This window comes from Bombus pyrosoma, linkage group LG10 (assembly GCF_014825855.1).
Source record: "Bombus pyrosoma isolate SC7728 linkage group LG10, ASM1482585v1, whole genome shotgun sequence".
Classification (NCBI taxonomy): Eukaryota; Metazoa; Arthropoda; class Insecta; order Hymenoptera; family Apidae; genus Bombus; species Bombus pyrosoma.
In genome coordinates, this window is record NC_057779.1 from 13,044,987 (window position 1) to 13,061,252 (window position 16,266).

At 23.7% G+C, this 16,266-nt stretch overlaps 1 protein-coding gene and 1 long non-coding RNA gene across 12 annotated transcripts in view; one reads left to right on the top strand and one right to left on the bottom strand.

Moving 5' to 3' along the window:
• LOC122571751 (diacylglycerol kinase eta) overlaps positions 1 to 16,266 on the top strand; it is a 27,543-nt gene continuing 11,277 nt past the window's right edge. For 3 of the 11 annotated variants that reach the window (XM_043735846.1, XM_043735847.1, XM_043735845.1), the window contains exons 1-20: positions 1 to 736; positions 4,097 to 4,487; positions 4,804 to 5,008; positions 5,517 to 5,653; positions 5,955 to 6,046; positions 6,125 to 6,255; positions 6,473 to 6,641; positions 6,716 to 6,818; positions 8,831 to 8,833; positions 11,422 to 11,744; positions 11,936 to 12,250; positions 12,325 to 12,476; positions 12,581 to 12,827; positions 13,093 to 13,370; positions 13,900 to 14,156; positions 14,271 to 14,562; positions 14,822 to 15,049; positions 15,319 to 15,421; positions 15,618 to 15,887; positions 15,966 to 16,260. In XM_043735846.1, the coding sequence (XP_043591781.1) occupies positions 4,449 to 4,487; positions 4,804 to 5,008; positions 5,517 to 5,653; positions 5,955 to 6,046; positions 6,125 to 6,255; positions 6,473 to 6,641; positions 6,716 to 6,818; positions 8,831 to 8,833; positions 11,422 to 11,744; positions 11,936 to 12,250; positions 12,325 to 12,476; positions 12,581 to 12,827; positions 13,093 to 13,370; positions 13,900 to 14,156; positions 14,271 to 14,562; positions 14,822 to 15,049; positions 15,319 to 15,421; positions 15,618 to 15,887; positions 15,966 to 16,260 (3,639 nt within the window). In that variant the 5' untranslated portion in view covers positions 1 to 736; positions 4,097 to 4,448. Of the gene's footprint in view, positions 1,240 to 4,096; positions 4,488 to 4,803; positions 5,009 to 5,516; positions 5,654 to 5,954; positions 6,047 to 6,124; positions 6,256 to 6,472; positions 6,642 to 6,715; positions 6,819 to 8,765; positions 8,834 to 9,585; positions 9,728 to 11,421; positions 11,745 to 11,935; positions 12,251 to 12,324; positions 12,477 to 12,580; positions 12,828 to 13,092; positions 13,371 to 13,899; positions 14,157 to 14,270; positions 14,563 to 14,821; positions 15,050 to 15,318; positions 15,422 to 15,617; positions 15,888 to 15,965; positions 16,261 to 16,266 lie in introns of those variants that run through there. The other 8 variants (XM_043735841.1, XM_043735842.1, XM_043735843.1 and 5 more) reach the window with 8 other exon arrangements.
• LOC122571767 lies at positions 2,439 to 4,169 on the bottom strand. The gene is made up of 3 exons (XR_006318206.1): positions 4,059 to 4,169; positions 2,723 to 3,066; positions 2,439 to 2,578 (listed from the first exon to the last, which is right to left on the bottom strand). It is a non-coding gene; the product is annotated as an uncharacterized LOC122571767 (long non-coding RNA).

The window sequence follows — 16,266 nt, forward strand, 5'->3', positions numbered from 1 at the left end:
AAATAAAGTTAATGTAAAATAAGTTTAAAATATATATTACAAAATTATATTACATAAATAATAATTTTTTATATCATAATGTCATTTAATTACATAAAGGTTTCACGATATGCATTCAATAATAATCTTATCGGAAAGCTCTTTGTAGCTTTGTCTTTTAAAAATTTAATATTTTTTTTTAGCAATTGTCTGAAAATTTTTTAAATACAAATTATTTAGTTGAAAAATCTTGTAACAGTTTACATAGCCTGTTCGCAACCGTTACATACAAAGGAATATAAAGGCATAATGGCCCAACAAAACATATATATATCCCAGTGCATTGAGTAATTTTTTGAAAAACAAGAATTAATAAGAAAACGAAAGAAAAGAATACTTTAGAAAATTATACAATACAATTAGTTGCGTTTTGATTACAATTAAATTATAACAGTTAGAGATATATTATATCACAGCCTACTTTAAATACGATCTATGGCGAAACTAAATCTGGCAACAGTGTCAAGACTTTCACTTCAATGTAAACATAACCTAGCTAGTATGATTTTCCATGATTTTGTCCATAATAAAATGTTTGTCACAGTATATTTTATCACAGTAAATGAGATTAAATAATGCTGCAGTGAAACAATTATAGTGCAAAATAGTATATGTACACTCCTAAACAGAAAAATAGCACGCATGTATTATCTTCAGTTCTTACGTCATAATTGTGATAATGTGAAAATTGCAAATGGTACGTAAATACGGTCTTGTACCAGCTTATACTAACATGAAAGCATAACCTTTATTAACATAATTTCAGTGAATTTTCTCAGATGTAATATGAATATACAAAATAAATAGAGATAAAATGATAACAAACTTGTATTGTGTTTACATTTCCATCAGTATTCCTTGAGATTTTAGTCAATTAACGCTGTTGTACTATTAGATTATAGATTTTTGTGCGAATTCATATTTTTAACATATAATTTAAAAAAATCTAGATAGAAAATTGTTTTATTTACTAAGTATTATAGAAAGCATTATATTTTGGACATTTTATATATTTTTTCATATTGTGTGTATTGTGCGCAATTTTACTCTTTTAAATTTCCTATAAATGCATAACAATCTGCAGTCTATGTAATACATAAATTTACACAATGGATTGTAGTAAAATATTGAGTTACAGTGGGATTAAAATAGAGCTTGTTTTGAAAAGACAAAATTATAGGAATTGCACAAACACAATTGGTAAAAATCACAGAATTATTTATAATTTGTTGAATATATATATGTTATTACTATTTATACATATATAATGATATTGCAAGTTTATTCTATATTCTTTCATGTCCTTTTATTTTCAAGAATTATGAAAGCTTTGCAGTTACATTATTATTAAAAATTAAAATGGTAAAAAGTTATAATGATACTGCTAGAATGATACAAGCAATTTTCCAATATTTTTTGTAAGAGTAATTGCCAAATTATACTATTGTCTTCTTATACTGTTATAGTGTTTATAATTTATTTGTATTTTTTTTTGTGAGATATTTGTTGCTTATTTTCATTTATGTATTCACTCAACCTTTTTCATTTGCTATTAATAGACTTGTTTGTTCACACCTCCTTAGCTTGTCTGTTTCTCTATTCAATTTTAAAAGCTATAATTTTGTTCAAATATAGTTAAAATTTGCCTTACACATATGTTTGCTTAAAACCAATGTAAATATTTCAAATATAGGTACCACACATAAAATGTTAGCGAGATTATATATATTATTTGAGTTATCTTTAATATTCATATATCATTTATATTTATATTACACAATTATAATACTTATATATAAATATTTGAAAATTTATACAGATCAATTTCTCTTTAAAGATGTCAATAACGATTTATATGTAATCTCTAATACATATTTTGCTATAAATTAAATTTATAAAAACAATGTTGCCATATTGTTCATTGTGCTTTATATCCAAAAAAAACTATATATAATCATATTTATTATTATTAAAATATATATTGTAATTGCTAACAATATTTGATTTCATTTTGTAACATTTTATTTTTATTCTATAAAGTAAAAGTTTCAATCAGGATTTTTATTTTTGGTTAAATTGGTTTGGTTTATTATTTTTCTTCACGTTACTCTCTGATTCTGTACACTATATTCAAACATATTTATTACATTATACGAATTGCATTCATTTTGATTCTCTTAATTCTTTTTCTTATAATGTTCTTTTTTCCACACTCACTCATGTTCTCCTATTCTACATGCTTGTATTAACATAAATTCATTAAGTTCAAATCTACTTACAAAATTATAAAATTACAAAAAGTTAATTCAAATATATTTCTTTTTCTACCTTTTCGGTTAGTCAATAATTTATAAATATAAGTGTGGTTATTTTCTAGTCTATATAACAGTCTTCATATCACTTTTATGATCACTTTCTTTCAAGTCTTTTTTTTTTCAACCTTTCAATTTTATTTCTTCTTCAGACCTATTATCCTTCAAGTGCTCTTCTATTCTGATTTTAAATCTATTCCATTTTCTATCGCTCTATCTAGCTCTATCTAAAAGGCAGAGGATATATGTATAAATATATAATGTGCAAAGCTATTTTCCCATGCAAAAATAGAGAATAACATATCAGTTTGAGAAGGAAGTTTCAAAAAAACATATTGGATTGTTTCAGTCAGAAGAATTTGAATACATACAGTAGTATAATCATGAAAAGTATCACGTGTGTACAAGAATATTTTATATTTTTTTATTAGTTTTAAATAACTATTAGATATATTCCTTGTCATGTATCAAAAATCAACTGATTCGCATAATCCGTTTTGTTGTAGAAAAACATGAAAATTCCCAACTGTTTTTTACACTTTTAAATTCTCATGTAAATATGCTACAGAAATATTTGTGACGTTTATCTCATTATCCGAATTAGAACAAGTTAAAAAGATCGCTTAGTCGTCGTTAGTCGTCAAGATCAGATTCATCTCATTTTGTGTAACGTTTTTACCTTTGGTTTTTATAGCCTGTCTGTCTTTCTTTTTATCTGAAATTTCATTATTATAACATATAATATTTAAGTTCGTAAATAAAATTATATAAAATTATTTTTATGAAACATATAAACAAATATTATGAATTACGTATATATAATACATAGTTTATTTATGTGTCATACATCCACATGTGTATTTGTTTGTTTATTCATTAATTAAAAATTGTAAATGAATTGTAATTATATTTTTAAAAAATATATAGCATTATATTTAATTTTAGTATCTTAATATACCAAAATGCACTTTAAGTACAAACAATTGTAATATATGCTTATTTTTTATTATTCCTTTTATTACCAAATTCTTTTCAAGACAGAATAGGATATTAATAATTATTGCTATTAGTTCAGTTTTATAATTTACAATGGCGTGCAAAAATTTCCGATCAGAATAAATTTTTAATGTTGCATTTGAGAGATGATATCTAAAAGAATTTTGAATAATATTGATTGTAAGAGAATGATAAATAAATCGTGAATTTTTATGCAAATATATATTTTTATGGTCATAATTAAAAAAATAAAACCTATATAGATTATATATACAATATATACAATACAATATATTTTATTCTTTCAATTTTATAATGATTAGTTTATTTCAAATATTTTTTATATTTCTGTATATATATATATTCTAAATGTTTTTAAATTTACCATAAATGCATAAAAATCTGCAATATAATAAGTAATAGAAAATAGCATAATACACAAATTAATACATATTCTATATATAATACACATTCTTAGATAGTTGTATAATATTACTCAAACATTCTTTAAAATATGTATCACTTTTGAAATATAAACAGAAGAATTTATCTGGTCAGAAATTTGCACGTCAATTTAAGTAATTAAGTCTATAATTTTTGTAATCTTAAATATTATAATTTTTAAATTTGTAATTAATTACATGATCAATATATGAAAATAAAATATATACATATGTTAATAGTATTGAATCTTTGAATACAAGCACTAACAATTAATTGTATAATTCGTTTTCAATTTTCGTTTCCAGCTCTTCCTATGGTAAAGAGATTTGAATAAGAACTACATTGACAATATAAGTTACGTACACAATAAGATTCTACGATAATGCATTACGTTTTCATTCGGATATTTATTTATAAATGAGGTGACATGACATGCGCCATGGAAAATAGGACATAGCAATGGCTTAAAGAAGAAGAGAAGAGAATCGTGCGCACACCACTATTATATACTTCCGTTATTTCGATGCTCAATACATTTTGTTATATTTTTCGTATGTTCAAAAATTATTTTTTATTGTTTGAATGTAACATTTGTTGTTCTTTGAAGTACGTGCAAATTATATACATACAAATGTCGTGTTTAAGATTGCAATTCAAATGTCACCGAAGCAACAGAGAACCCGTACTCGATTCAAGGTAATTCGATTTACGCCATAAATACATATACAAGTTTACTTTTTTCAAAATTAAATGTCAATTTATAATCTAATATAAATGTGGCAGTTGTAGTAATCTTTATCGCATGTAGTGTATTTGTTATATTTATTTATTTAATATGTATTTAATTTAGAACAATAAAAAAAATGATGTGTGATATTTTTTCTCACAAAGATTATATAAAACGATATATAAAATTCATATTTTTTCATAGAAATGTTCAACATTAATAAAATAAAATATTGAACAAATATTTTTATTATAATATATAATTGTATGTCATATGCGTTTTAAGGTGATAACTCCATTTCGATCACTGGTTCTCTGTGGCAAAAGTAAACAAGAAATGGAAGATTGGTTGAATGCATTAAGAACAGTAACAAAGAATCATACTCAGACAGATTCTGGAATTGCAGAAATGCTTAGTGGTAATCATCAGTGGTATGCAACAAGTCATGCAAGACCAACTTACTGTAATATTTGCAGAGATGCTCTTTACGGTAATTATGAATATTTTATTATAAATAATTTTCTTTATTATTATAATTAATGTATTTAATAAAATAGTTGTTCAATTTTTACAACAGAAAAGTATATTTTAACAAGGGTATACATGTTTGAATTATATATAAAATTTTTAGTATCATTATATCGTTTTTATTTTATTACTATTATTACATCCTTTTTGTTGTTAATATATGTTTTTTAATATTTGATTTAATATGATACAATAATTTTACAAATAAAGCTTATAATTGTTGAGGTAATTATATTTCTATGATGTTTAACAAACATCAATATAAAATTGCCAAGAGATAAAAAATATTTATAAAACAATAAAATTGCCCTTAAATGTATCAATTTTTGTAATTCTAGTGGTATTTTATTAAGTACTAGTTAATGTATAAATTTGATATTATGTATTATATTATGTTATTTGATATATTGTATTATATTATGTTATTATCTACTATAGATAGTTAATACATATTGTCTTATATGTTGTAGGTGTTACTTCCCATGGTTTAAGTTGTGAAATATGTAAATATAAAGTACACAAACGATGTAGCATAAAAGCAATAAATAATTGCAAATGGACCACATTGGCATCTATTGGCAAGGACATTATTGAGGACCAAGATGGGGTATGTGCGAACAGTTGATTAAAATTTTTCTCTTAAAGATACTGATATTTGAAAAATGTTTAGATTTATATTATACATTCATTTTTTATTTCTGTTAGGTATAGAAAAGTTAATATATAATTTCTTTTATTGAAATATATTTTTTATTATGTTTTAAAGAAAACAATAATTCAAATAAAAGGAAGATTAAATTAAAAACAAAATAAAAATGATATTTATTTTTTATGACATTATTTCTTTGAGTTAATTGGAGAAAAAATTATAATTATTACAACTTATTTTATGAACTATTTTTATATAGAACATTACTATGCCACATCAATGGATGGAAGGCAATTTACCAGTATCCTCGAAATGTTCTGTATGTGACAAAACTTGTGGCTCTGTACTCAGGTATAACATTAATTTATGAAAAATATTCATTAATTCGTATTTAAAATTCGTATTTATTTTTTCATTTTAACTATTTAGGCTTCAAGATTGGAGATGTTTATGGTGCAGAGCTACAGTACATACAGCTTGTAGACCAGCCATAAGTGTTAAGTGTCCATTAGGACCAGTTAAATTGAGTGTAGTTCCTCCTACAGCACTGCATAGTATAGGTGACATTATTTATAAAATTTTCTTAATATATTTAATATTTATTGTTATTATTTTATATAGTTTAGTTGCAATATATAATTATTTAATTAATATTAAGCTTTTATATTATTATTCTGTATCTTTTATGTATTATTCTGTATCGCAAAAGACAAATTTCTATTAGATTGGTTTTATAATATAACGAATTTTATATAATGCATAATAATCATTTAATAGGTAGCGATGAAGCTTGGGAAGCTACAAGACCTACTGGATGCAGCCCACTTTTAGTATTTGTAAATAGTAAATCAGGTGACAATCAAGGTATTAAATTTCTTAGAAGATTTAAACAATTATTAAATCCAGCACAAGTATTTGATCTTATAAAAGGAGGACCAGGACCAGGGTAAAATGTTTTATATAATTTTGTATAATTTTAGATTAAGCCAATACAGCTTATTAATATTTCTTTACAAATAGGTTAAGGTTATTCCGTCACTTCGATCCTTTTCGTATATTGGTATGCAGTGGAGATGGATCTGTTGGTTGGGTTCTTTCTGAAATTGATCGCCTAGGAATGCACGTAAGTAGAAAGTTCAAATAATTTTGTGATTTTGTAAATATTTGCTAATTGCATGATCTTAAAGTATTATTATGTAATGTATATATAAATTCACTTTGAATATGTTTATGCTATGCAGAAGCTGTAATGCTCTGTAGAGTATTAATATGCACGAATATAAAATATGATTATAAATATTATAGTATATTTAAAAATTACAAAATGATTTTGAAATGGAAATAATAAAAAGAGTTTACTTTTTTATCATTTGCATGTTTGCACTTCATTATTATTGTTTTGAATGTCATATTATCTTGCTATATTATTATATATATTAGTATATTTACTACATATCCATATAGGATATCCCACTATTTATCTCAATTATGGTTTCTTCCTTTAAGTAATAAGCAGAAGCATTATTTAGAAAAATTATATGATTGTAAGAGATATATAATATGGTGATAACAGTTTTCAGATGTATAAATAGGAGAAATTTAGAAATTAATTTTGCCTTTTTAAGTGAAATATCCAACTTTTTATCATTAAATTTACTGGAATGACAAATTTTAAGTACTCTGTTATCTTTACTTACTAGAAGTATTAAGTTATCCTAAAATACACCATTACTATTTTTTTTATAAACAAGGGATATATTTACTTGCTTTGTGTAATGAAAATTGTATATCGACGATTTTATAATCACTACATGAGAAAACTTAATATTGAAAGACATTGAATATTGAACAAGGCACGATATTTAATATGTACTATTATATTTGAAGTATTAAGTATAATATCAAACATGTTTTATAATGAAAACTAATAAATTTGAATAATGATATGTAGTATATCTAGAATAAAATAACTTTGTTGAAGATTTACTATTGCATTGAGGTTAAACATTAAAAATTGACATACCACTATTCAAACTATTGTCATCATATTATGTCATTTACATTCACACAGTTCTTTTGTAAATAATATTTTCCTTTATTATTTAAAATTACAAAATCATTTGTAATAGGTGGAGTTAATACGATATCCACAAATTCAATTTGCTTAATCTTTCTGTGATTATATAATATTTTAATTTACTATTAGCTAAAAGTATTAGATAAAACCTTTGTTTCATATAACATTAATTTCGTAAATTTTCATTTCAAAATATATATGTTTAAATACGAAGTTTGTATATATAACAAAGAATAAATTTGAAAATTAGTAGAAAAAATATATTTGTTTTTTAGAAATCAAATTCATTTTTGAACATTGATAATGTTTTGATAATATTTAAGTAAAACTTTAAATAAATAAATCTAGAAGAAGCGTTCCAACAAGTTATTTACAATTTTCTAAATAATCAATAATTTTTATTAGTAATAATTTACTTTAAACTCATTTGGATATTATTAAACTAAATAAAATAAGAGAATTAATTATTTGTATTTAATAAAATCACTAGTTGTGATAAGTAAGTTTGTTTTGGGTTGGCGCATTAATAATTATTATAACTAATATGATAAAATCTTTAAAATTGTGAGATCCATAACATTGTTATTAAACTTTCGACTGTTATTGTTTTCGATTCTAAATAATTTTTAACTTCCTCTTTTAATGTCAATTAACGATTTTTTAACAATTTTGAAGAACAATTCATATTTCCTCAAATGTAAATTTGTTATCATTTTTTGTATTTACTAGATTTAAATGCAACTATAAAATTTATTACTTATATTTATGTAAATCAGAATTGCATAGTTATAAGGTAATATGGAAAATATATAAGATTGTACAATTAAAATTAGGACTTTAAAAAAATTGAAAGGATAAATATTCAAAATTATTTTTTAAATCCCAACTTAGTAATATAAATTTGTAAATATTACAGAAAGACTAAGTATATAATAATGAAAAGCTTTAATATTTCAAACAGCATGGCGTGTCTCTTTTATAATTTTATTTCAGATGATACTGGTGTTTGTGCATTAGGATTCTTTATATACGTGAAGCTTCATTAACTTTATTTGTAGATGGTAAGTGTAAGTTAAGCACGCATTTTTTGATAATTCTTGAATGTCTTGTTAAATATTTTTGTTATTTATATACTATAAATATTTAAGTATTCGATTATTATTTACACGTTTTTGATTCACAACTTCATATGGTAATTCTTTTAAATCTTTTAATACATTTAGTGGTCAGCATATTCATATTAAATCAGTTTAAGTAATTACTGATATTAAAACATACTCTAGTATAAAAGCCGTAATTTTATATATTATATAATTTATTACTAATTATTAAACAATAATACATAAAAGTTTAAAAAGGGTATCATGATATAAATTATTAGCTACAGAAATAGTATACGCAAGTGATGTTACATTGTTTAATGAATAATACATTTTTATTATGATTGTTACCAATTATTAATTTTATTATAATTTTAAAACATAGTTATTGGGCACAGTAATTGTAAACACAGTAAATTCAGTTACAATATCAAAACTTTAAAAGTAAAATGAGTTATTATAGTTATTATATTATTAGGCAATATAAGGTGTTTTGGAAATTGTAAAATTATTTACAAATAAATACCTTAAGCACACAAAATAGTAAACAAATAGATAGATATAAAATAGTTATTTAGAAAAAGAACAAAAGTTGAAATGAAACTAAGGATTTAACATTTGTATTAGACACTTTTCACTTTAAAACGAATGTTTTGGGAAAAATTTCCAAAAGTTTGTTTCTTATGTTTCACTTATCTTGTTACATAACTCAGTGTAATTAAGAGACTGGAGCAGTATTGGAACCAATGGAATTTGGATTAAAATACAAAACAAATCTTCCTATGATTATAACAATGGAATTAGTTCCTCTGGATTTGGATTTGTAGTGGAATGCTGCACCAGACGATTCAAAAGGTGTGTGATTGATCTGTATAATGTTCCATATATTAGTAGATTGCAGCTATAGTGATAATATAAGATATAATTGCAGATGATAGCATTGAGAATCAGTTTTACGAACTTTAATAGTACAAAAGAATGTAGGAGTTTTACAATTTCTTATCACAGTAACTATCTTATGGTATGCTTATAGGTTGTAATATTATGTTATATTGTTATGAAAAGTTTTATAAAATATTTGAAGATAAAAATTGAATTAGTATACATATATATTTCATTTTTTCTTCCTAATAATTCTTTGAATTATCAACTATTGTATTCTTTTATACATAATATAATGCAATTACAAGATTTTGCACATTTGCTTTAGAATAAATGCTGATTATGGTTTTACTGTTATGTAGATGTATATACATGAGTTAAGTTAGTAGTTTTAGATGTTGAGCAGCTAGATGCTTACTATTAGTTAAAATTTATTAGTTAAAAATCCAATTTATTTCTCTTATTAAATAATTTTTATCCAAAAATAATCCAAAATCTGATATAATTGATTAAAAAATATAATTCTAAGGTTTAATAATAATTACTCTTTTATATTACAAGCTCAAAATATTTTGTAGTTTAACGTGTGTTCATAGTTTGAATTTTAATTACCAATTTGTATTTGTATATTTAAAGAATGAAATTCATATCTCTTAAATAAGACATTTTAAAATTCATTGATTATTATAAACAATATTGATAAAATTGATTTTCAATTCTAGATAATATTTCTTTATCAATTTTTAGGTGCAAAATTGTAATCATAAAATATTTAGTTTGATTATAATAATCAATTTATTATATTAATATTATTTATTATATAAAATTAAAGTAAATTTTATTTATGCTCATAATACTATTTGCACTGACATATTTAATAAGAATATATTTTTAGGATTCGTATAAAAGCGTTTTTCAAATAAAAAATGTAACAAATATTAATAACGGATATAAATTATTTTACTGTGTGATACATACTTTATGTAAAAATTTATGTAATTTATTTCTTTTATAGACAGTTATTTTAAGTAAATATAAATAACTATATTTTAAATATGTAGTAAAGATTAATAAAAAAAAAGACATAACAATAAAAGGAAAATCAAATAATGTATGTATATGTAAATGTATATCTACCTAAATATTGTTATTATTCAAAATGCATTTTAAATTATATACTAAAAATTAATGGAAGCACCTTTATAATTCATAGTAATATCTTTATTATAATTTGTAGTCGCATTTGCAATAAAAGCTTTCTAGGAACATTAAGGTTGTTATTTTATATGTAATAAGAAATTTAGGAAATAGAATGTTACTTGCACAGTAGACTAATATTAAATATTTTATAATAAATTTGATATTGAAAATTTGTATGTTTATTATAAGAAACAAACTTCTTTTCTCTGAATGTTTAACTATTGCTTTGCTTATTTGTGATGTATGTTGTGTAATAGATAAAAAATTATACATTTAATAGCGCAATTGATGTCTCAATATTTATGTAGTTATTTCATCATATCTATGTAAAAATTTGATTGATTGGCAATATATGATTACATAGACTTTGAGATCTTAAAACATTTATATAAATATCAATTATTTCCGAATACACGTATTTTTAAGAACTCTAACAAGATTATTCTTTGCATAAAAATTTAAAATAGAAGCAGTGTCAAGTTGGAGTTCTACCATTGGGAACTGGAAATGACCTAGCACGTGTATTGGGTTGGGGATCTTCTTGTGATGATGATGCTCATTTACCCCAGTTATTGGAAAAGTATGAGAAAGCAGGCACAAAAATGCTTGATCGGTGGAGTATTATGACTTTTGAACGTAGCATATCTTTGCCATGTCCTAAAAGTGTTTTAAGTCATTCTAATACTACATTAAAATCTAGCATTATTCATCAATATGAGGATAATGTTGTTACTCATATAACAAATATTTTAGAATCAGACGAAGAAAATGTAGTTTTATCCAATATTAGGTAAGTATTTCATGCAAAAAATATAAAAGTAAATATAATATCTCTGGTAGCAACTAGAAACTGATTCATTAACTTATAAGCTTATAAATAAAATTATTTAATTAATATAACATTTTTATCATTATCAAGAAAAAAATATGTATATATAAATTATGTATATACATTATTTTAATACAATTTTTTTTTTACAGAATTTTATGTAGCACAGTGAAAGATTTTGCAACATATATATTGGAGAATGTAAACTCAGAGGACCAACAAGTGGAAGAAAAATGTAAAATACTTCAGCAAAAACTTAATTCATTTTTAGAAATATTGTGCAAAGAGGGAGGATATCTAATTGAGCTCTTAGATGATGCAGATAACATTACTTTAAATACTGAAATTTCTGTTTCACCTGATAATTGTGAAAAAGGTGTATTAGAAAAACCTGAGAAAGATATAACAAATTTGAAAAAAGTTGAAAAAAGGAGACAACTTATAGAAAAGGAAACTGTAATTTCGAGGTAGGTAAATATTTGTTTGTTTAAATATGAATAAAAAATGAGTAATATTTTTATAGAACTTCATTAACTTTTAGAGCAAACAGTTTGAAAAGAATTGTAAGAAAACTTGTGGAATATTCTCATTTGGTTATAGATAATCAGATTAATATAAATACAAAACATGCTACTAAAATAGGAAATACAAATAATTCACTAGAAGATGGTACTGTATTAAATTCAATATCAAGTAAGTTTATATTAATAATTGGTTAAAATTTTTATTAAAAAGCTTTTAATGTATCTTATCTTCTTGTTTAATAAAAATATTTATAATGAAAAAATACGTTGTAGATAAAAGACAACAATTGGATATCCCTGGTTTAAGAGTGGATCACGTTGACAATTTATCTGTAGGACCATTAATAGAATCTGTAAGAAGCGCAGATAACTCAACATGCACTACCCCAGTGCCTAATTTGGCATCTTTGAGTCCAATACCTGATCTTAGGAGAGATTCTCAACCAGAAGAATTATTGACATTACCTGCACCTGATGGTTTTGCTGATAGTAGACGAAATAGTGAAAATTTACCGCAAGAGTAAATATCTTTATTTTTGTGTGATATATAAATTATTAACAAAAATTAAGATCAACCTTTCTTCATTATTTACTTGAATATAATATAAAAAGTTACACATATTTTGAATTCAAAAACAAATTTTATGATATTCTATCATTTTTCTTACATGTTTACAAATTTTTTTGAAAGATTATATTTTACAAATTAAAATAAAGCTTCTAATTTAAATAAATGTTACGGAAAATACAGAAAGAGTAATAAGTTTACTGGATTTTATTTTCAGTTCATTTAACTTTCAACTGCCTACAGCTCAGTCTGTGTCTCTGAATAATGAGCAAGAAGCAGAAACACCTGAATCTAATGACCAACAAATATCTGACTCTAATAACATAGATATTTCTTCAGAATTTCAAATTAGTGTTACAAGAACTACTTTTGACACAAGTTCACCTTCGGAAGATGGAACTACACAAGACATTTCTTCTGACATAGATTCAATTCCATCACCAGAAGAACATGAACAAAAACTTGAAAATAAAACTAAAATGGAAGTAACTAAAGGTAGTTAGTTTTAAGTTAGTAATTAAGTAGCAATATTATTAATATCAATATAATAATTTTTAGTTCTTGGATAATTAGATCATTTTAAATTCTATTCTACATAACATATGATGATAACAAATTTCTTGTAATTAGAGTTTTAGTTATTTTGTAACATTTTATTTAATATTTATATTAAAAATGACGTTATTTTATTAAAATTATTATCATTTTTTAATTTGTAATATAGCACTTTAAAAAATGAATAATTTTAATTTAATATAGCACTTTTAATTTTTTTTATTTAACTTGTATTTAATTTGTATTTAATTTGTAATATAGCACTTTTTTATATATAAAATATATTAATAATTTAACTTTATAAATGTGAATCAGTAAATCAATGAATGAATGAATTAATAAATCAGTAAATGTGAATTCTTTTAAATGATAAAATGTTATAATTAAAGTTATAATGAATACTTAAAAACAACTTTCGTACGAATATTTTCAGAAAATGTAAATTGTACTTCATTGGTATTTATTTCAGGGTATATAGGTAGTGATGCATTTGATTCTGAAATTAGACACATTGATTCTCCCGATAATTCAGAAATGGTTACTAGTGAAATACAAAATTCTGAAAGTATAATAGGACAAGATTTGACTAGTATAATAAATGGAGAAGAATATGATTCTGTAAGAGAGTACCTAGAAAATGAATTAGAAAATACAGATTTTACAAATGAAATTGCTAGACGATCATTTAAAAGATCAACAAAAAGTTCTACTGTTATAGAAATAGAGGTAATTATAACAAAATTAATACTTATTAAGTATACATTTATAAAGGAATCTTCATTATTTATATTTTACTATACTTGAATTTATACTTAAATATTTAATGAATATTTCCATTAGAACAAAATTAAGTACAAAGTGGGATCAATAGGACAGAATGTAAACAAAGCGAATAAATTTAAAGATTCTCAAGATGCTAAAGCATCTGATTTACTAAGCCCTGTATGTTGCTTTACTGTATCTTCGGAAACAACTCCAACAAACGAAAAACCTAATAACTTTCCACCTACAATAAGTGTTATAATTAATCCTCCCAGTCCATCAATGTCGATTGAAAGTCAGCACGACTCAGATGTAGAATATAAAATGAATCCTTATTTAAAACAACACATTGGTGAAAGTATGGAAAAATGTAAGTTAATGTTTTACATTTTAAATAATTTAAATAATTATATACAAATTAGCATGTATTACTACTACATATGCGCGTGCGCGTTATTAAATTTGATAATAGTTATAAAAGTAATAAAAAATTACTACATCATTGTAAATATTTTATTTCAGAAGAATTCATAATATCGTGTAACTTTTATCATAAGTTATTTATTCAAGTTTAATACATATAACTTTATTCTATAAAATAATTATTTTATAATTTTGTAATTTATTAGTAAGTGTAGAACTACCAGAATCGGGTTTTTCTCCTCAAGCAACTCGTCGGATTAGCAGTGGAAGTTTGTTAAAAGCGTCAGAAGTCGTTTCTTTAGCTGCTACAGCTGCGAGATTTGGTGGTTCTAACGCAAGTTTACGTCACGAAAGAGTGAAATCTGTTGAAAAAACAGAAGATGTTAAAAAGCTACCAATTATTAACCCACTAGTTCGGTTACCTATGTGGCCAAGTAAGTAAATATTTTAATACTTATATAAAATAATGTTTATATATAATAAAATAATTGTTATAATTTAACTATAATGTAAAATAAAATTGCAAAATTTTAATGCTGTCTATAGAAACATAATATTTTAATATAAAATTAATAAGAAAAAATTAAGATATTTTAAGTAATCTCGTTAGAATTATGTGTATATTGAACATACAACTTTTTTTATTATGTAATCAAACATGTATTATTTGCTTGTCGAGATTTATTATTTTATATCTTTATAGATGTCAGTGGTGGAACAGGACTTATTAGTCAAGCATTACTTGCAAATGCAGATGCACTATGTGCTGCTGTATCACCATTAATGGATCCTGATGAAACATTAATGTAAGTTATATGTTTCTTGCTATGCTAATTTTATGCAATATATACACATAATATTATAACTTTTGTTCATGCACTCTTCAGCAACTTCTTATCTAATACATAATATCAATTTTAATAATGAAATTTTCAAAATGTGTATATTGTGTTATATATATGTGTATATTGAAAGTAGAATATCATTTTTTCAATTTTGCAGGGAAGGCTATTTTGAACGTTGTGTTATGAATAATTATTTTGGGATTGGCATAGATGCAAAAATTAGTCTTGATTTTCACCATAAAAGGGAAGAACATCCTGAAAAGTGTCGTTCACGAGCAAAAAATTACATGTGGTATGGTGTATTAGGATCCAAACAATGGTTACAAAAAACATATAAGAATCTTGAACAAAGAGTACAATTAGAATGTGATGGTCAACGGATACCATTGCCTTCATTACAAGGAATTGTTGTATTAAACATTCCAAGGTAAAAATACAGAAGTAAAACATAAAAAATAAAATATTGTCATCAACATTCCATACTTACAAAACTATATTTGTTTAGCTTTATGGGTGGTACAAATTTTTGGGGAGGAACAAAAGAAGGAGATTTGTTTTTAGCACCTTCATTTGATGATCGTATATTGGAAGTTGTAGCTGTATTTGGTTCTGTTCAAATGGCTGCATCACGATTAATTAACTTACAACATCATAGAATTGCACAGTGTCAAACAGTTCAAATTAATATTTTGGGTGATGAGGGAGTACCTATACAAGTTGATGGTGAAGCTTGGATTCAACCTCCTGGTATTATACGTATTATACATAAAAATCGTATGCAAATGCTTTACAGAAATAGGGTAAAT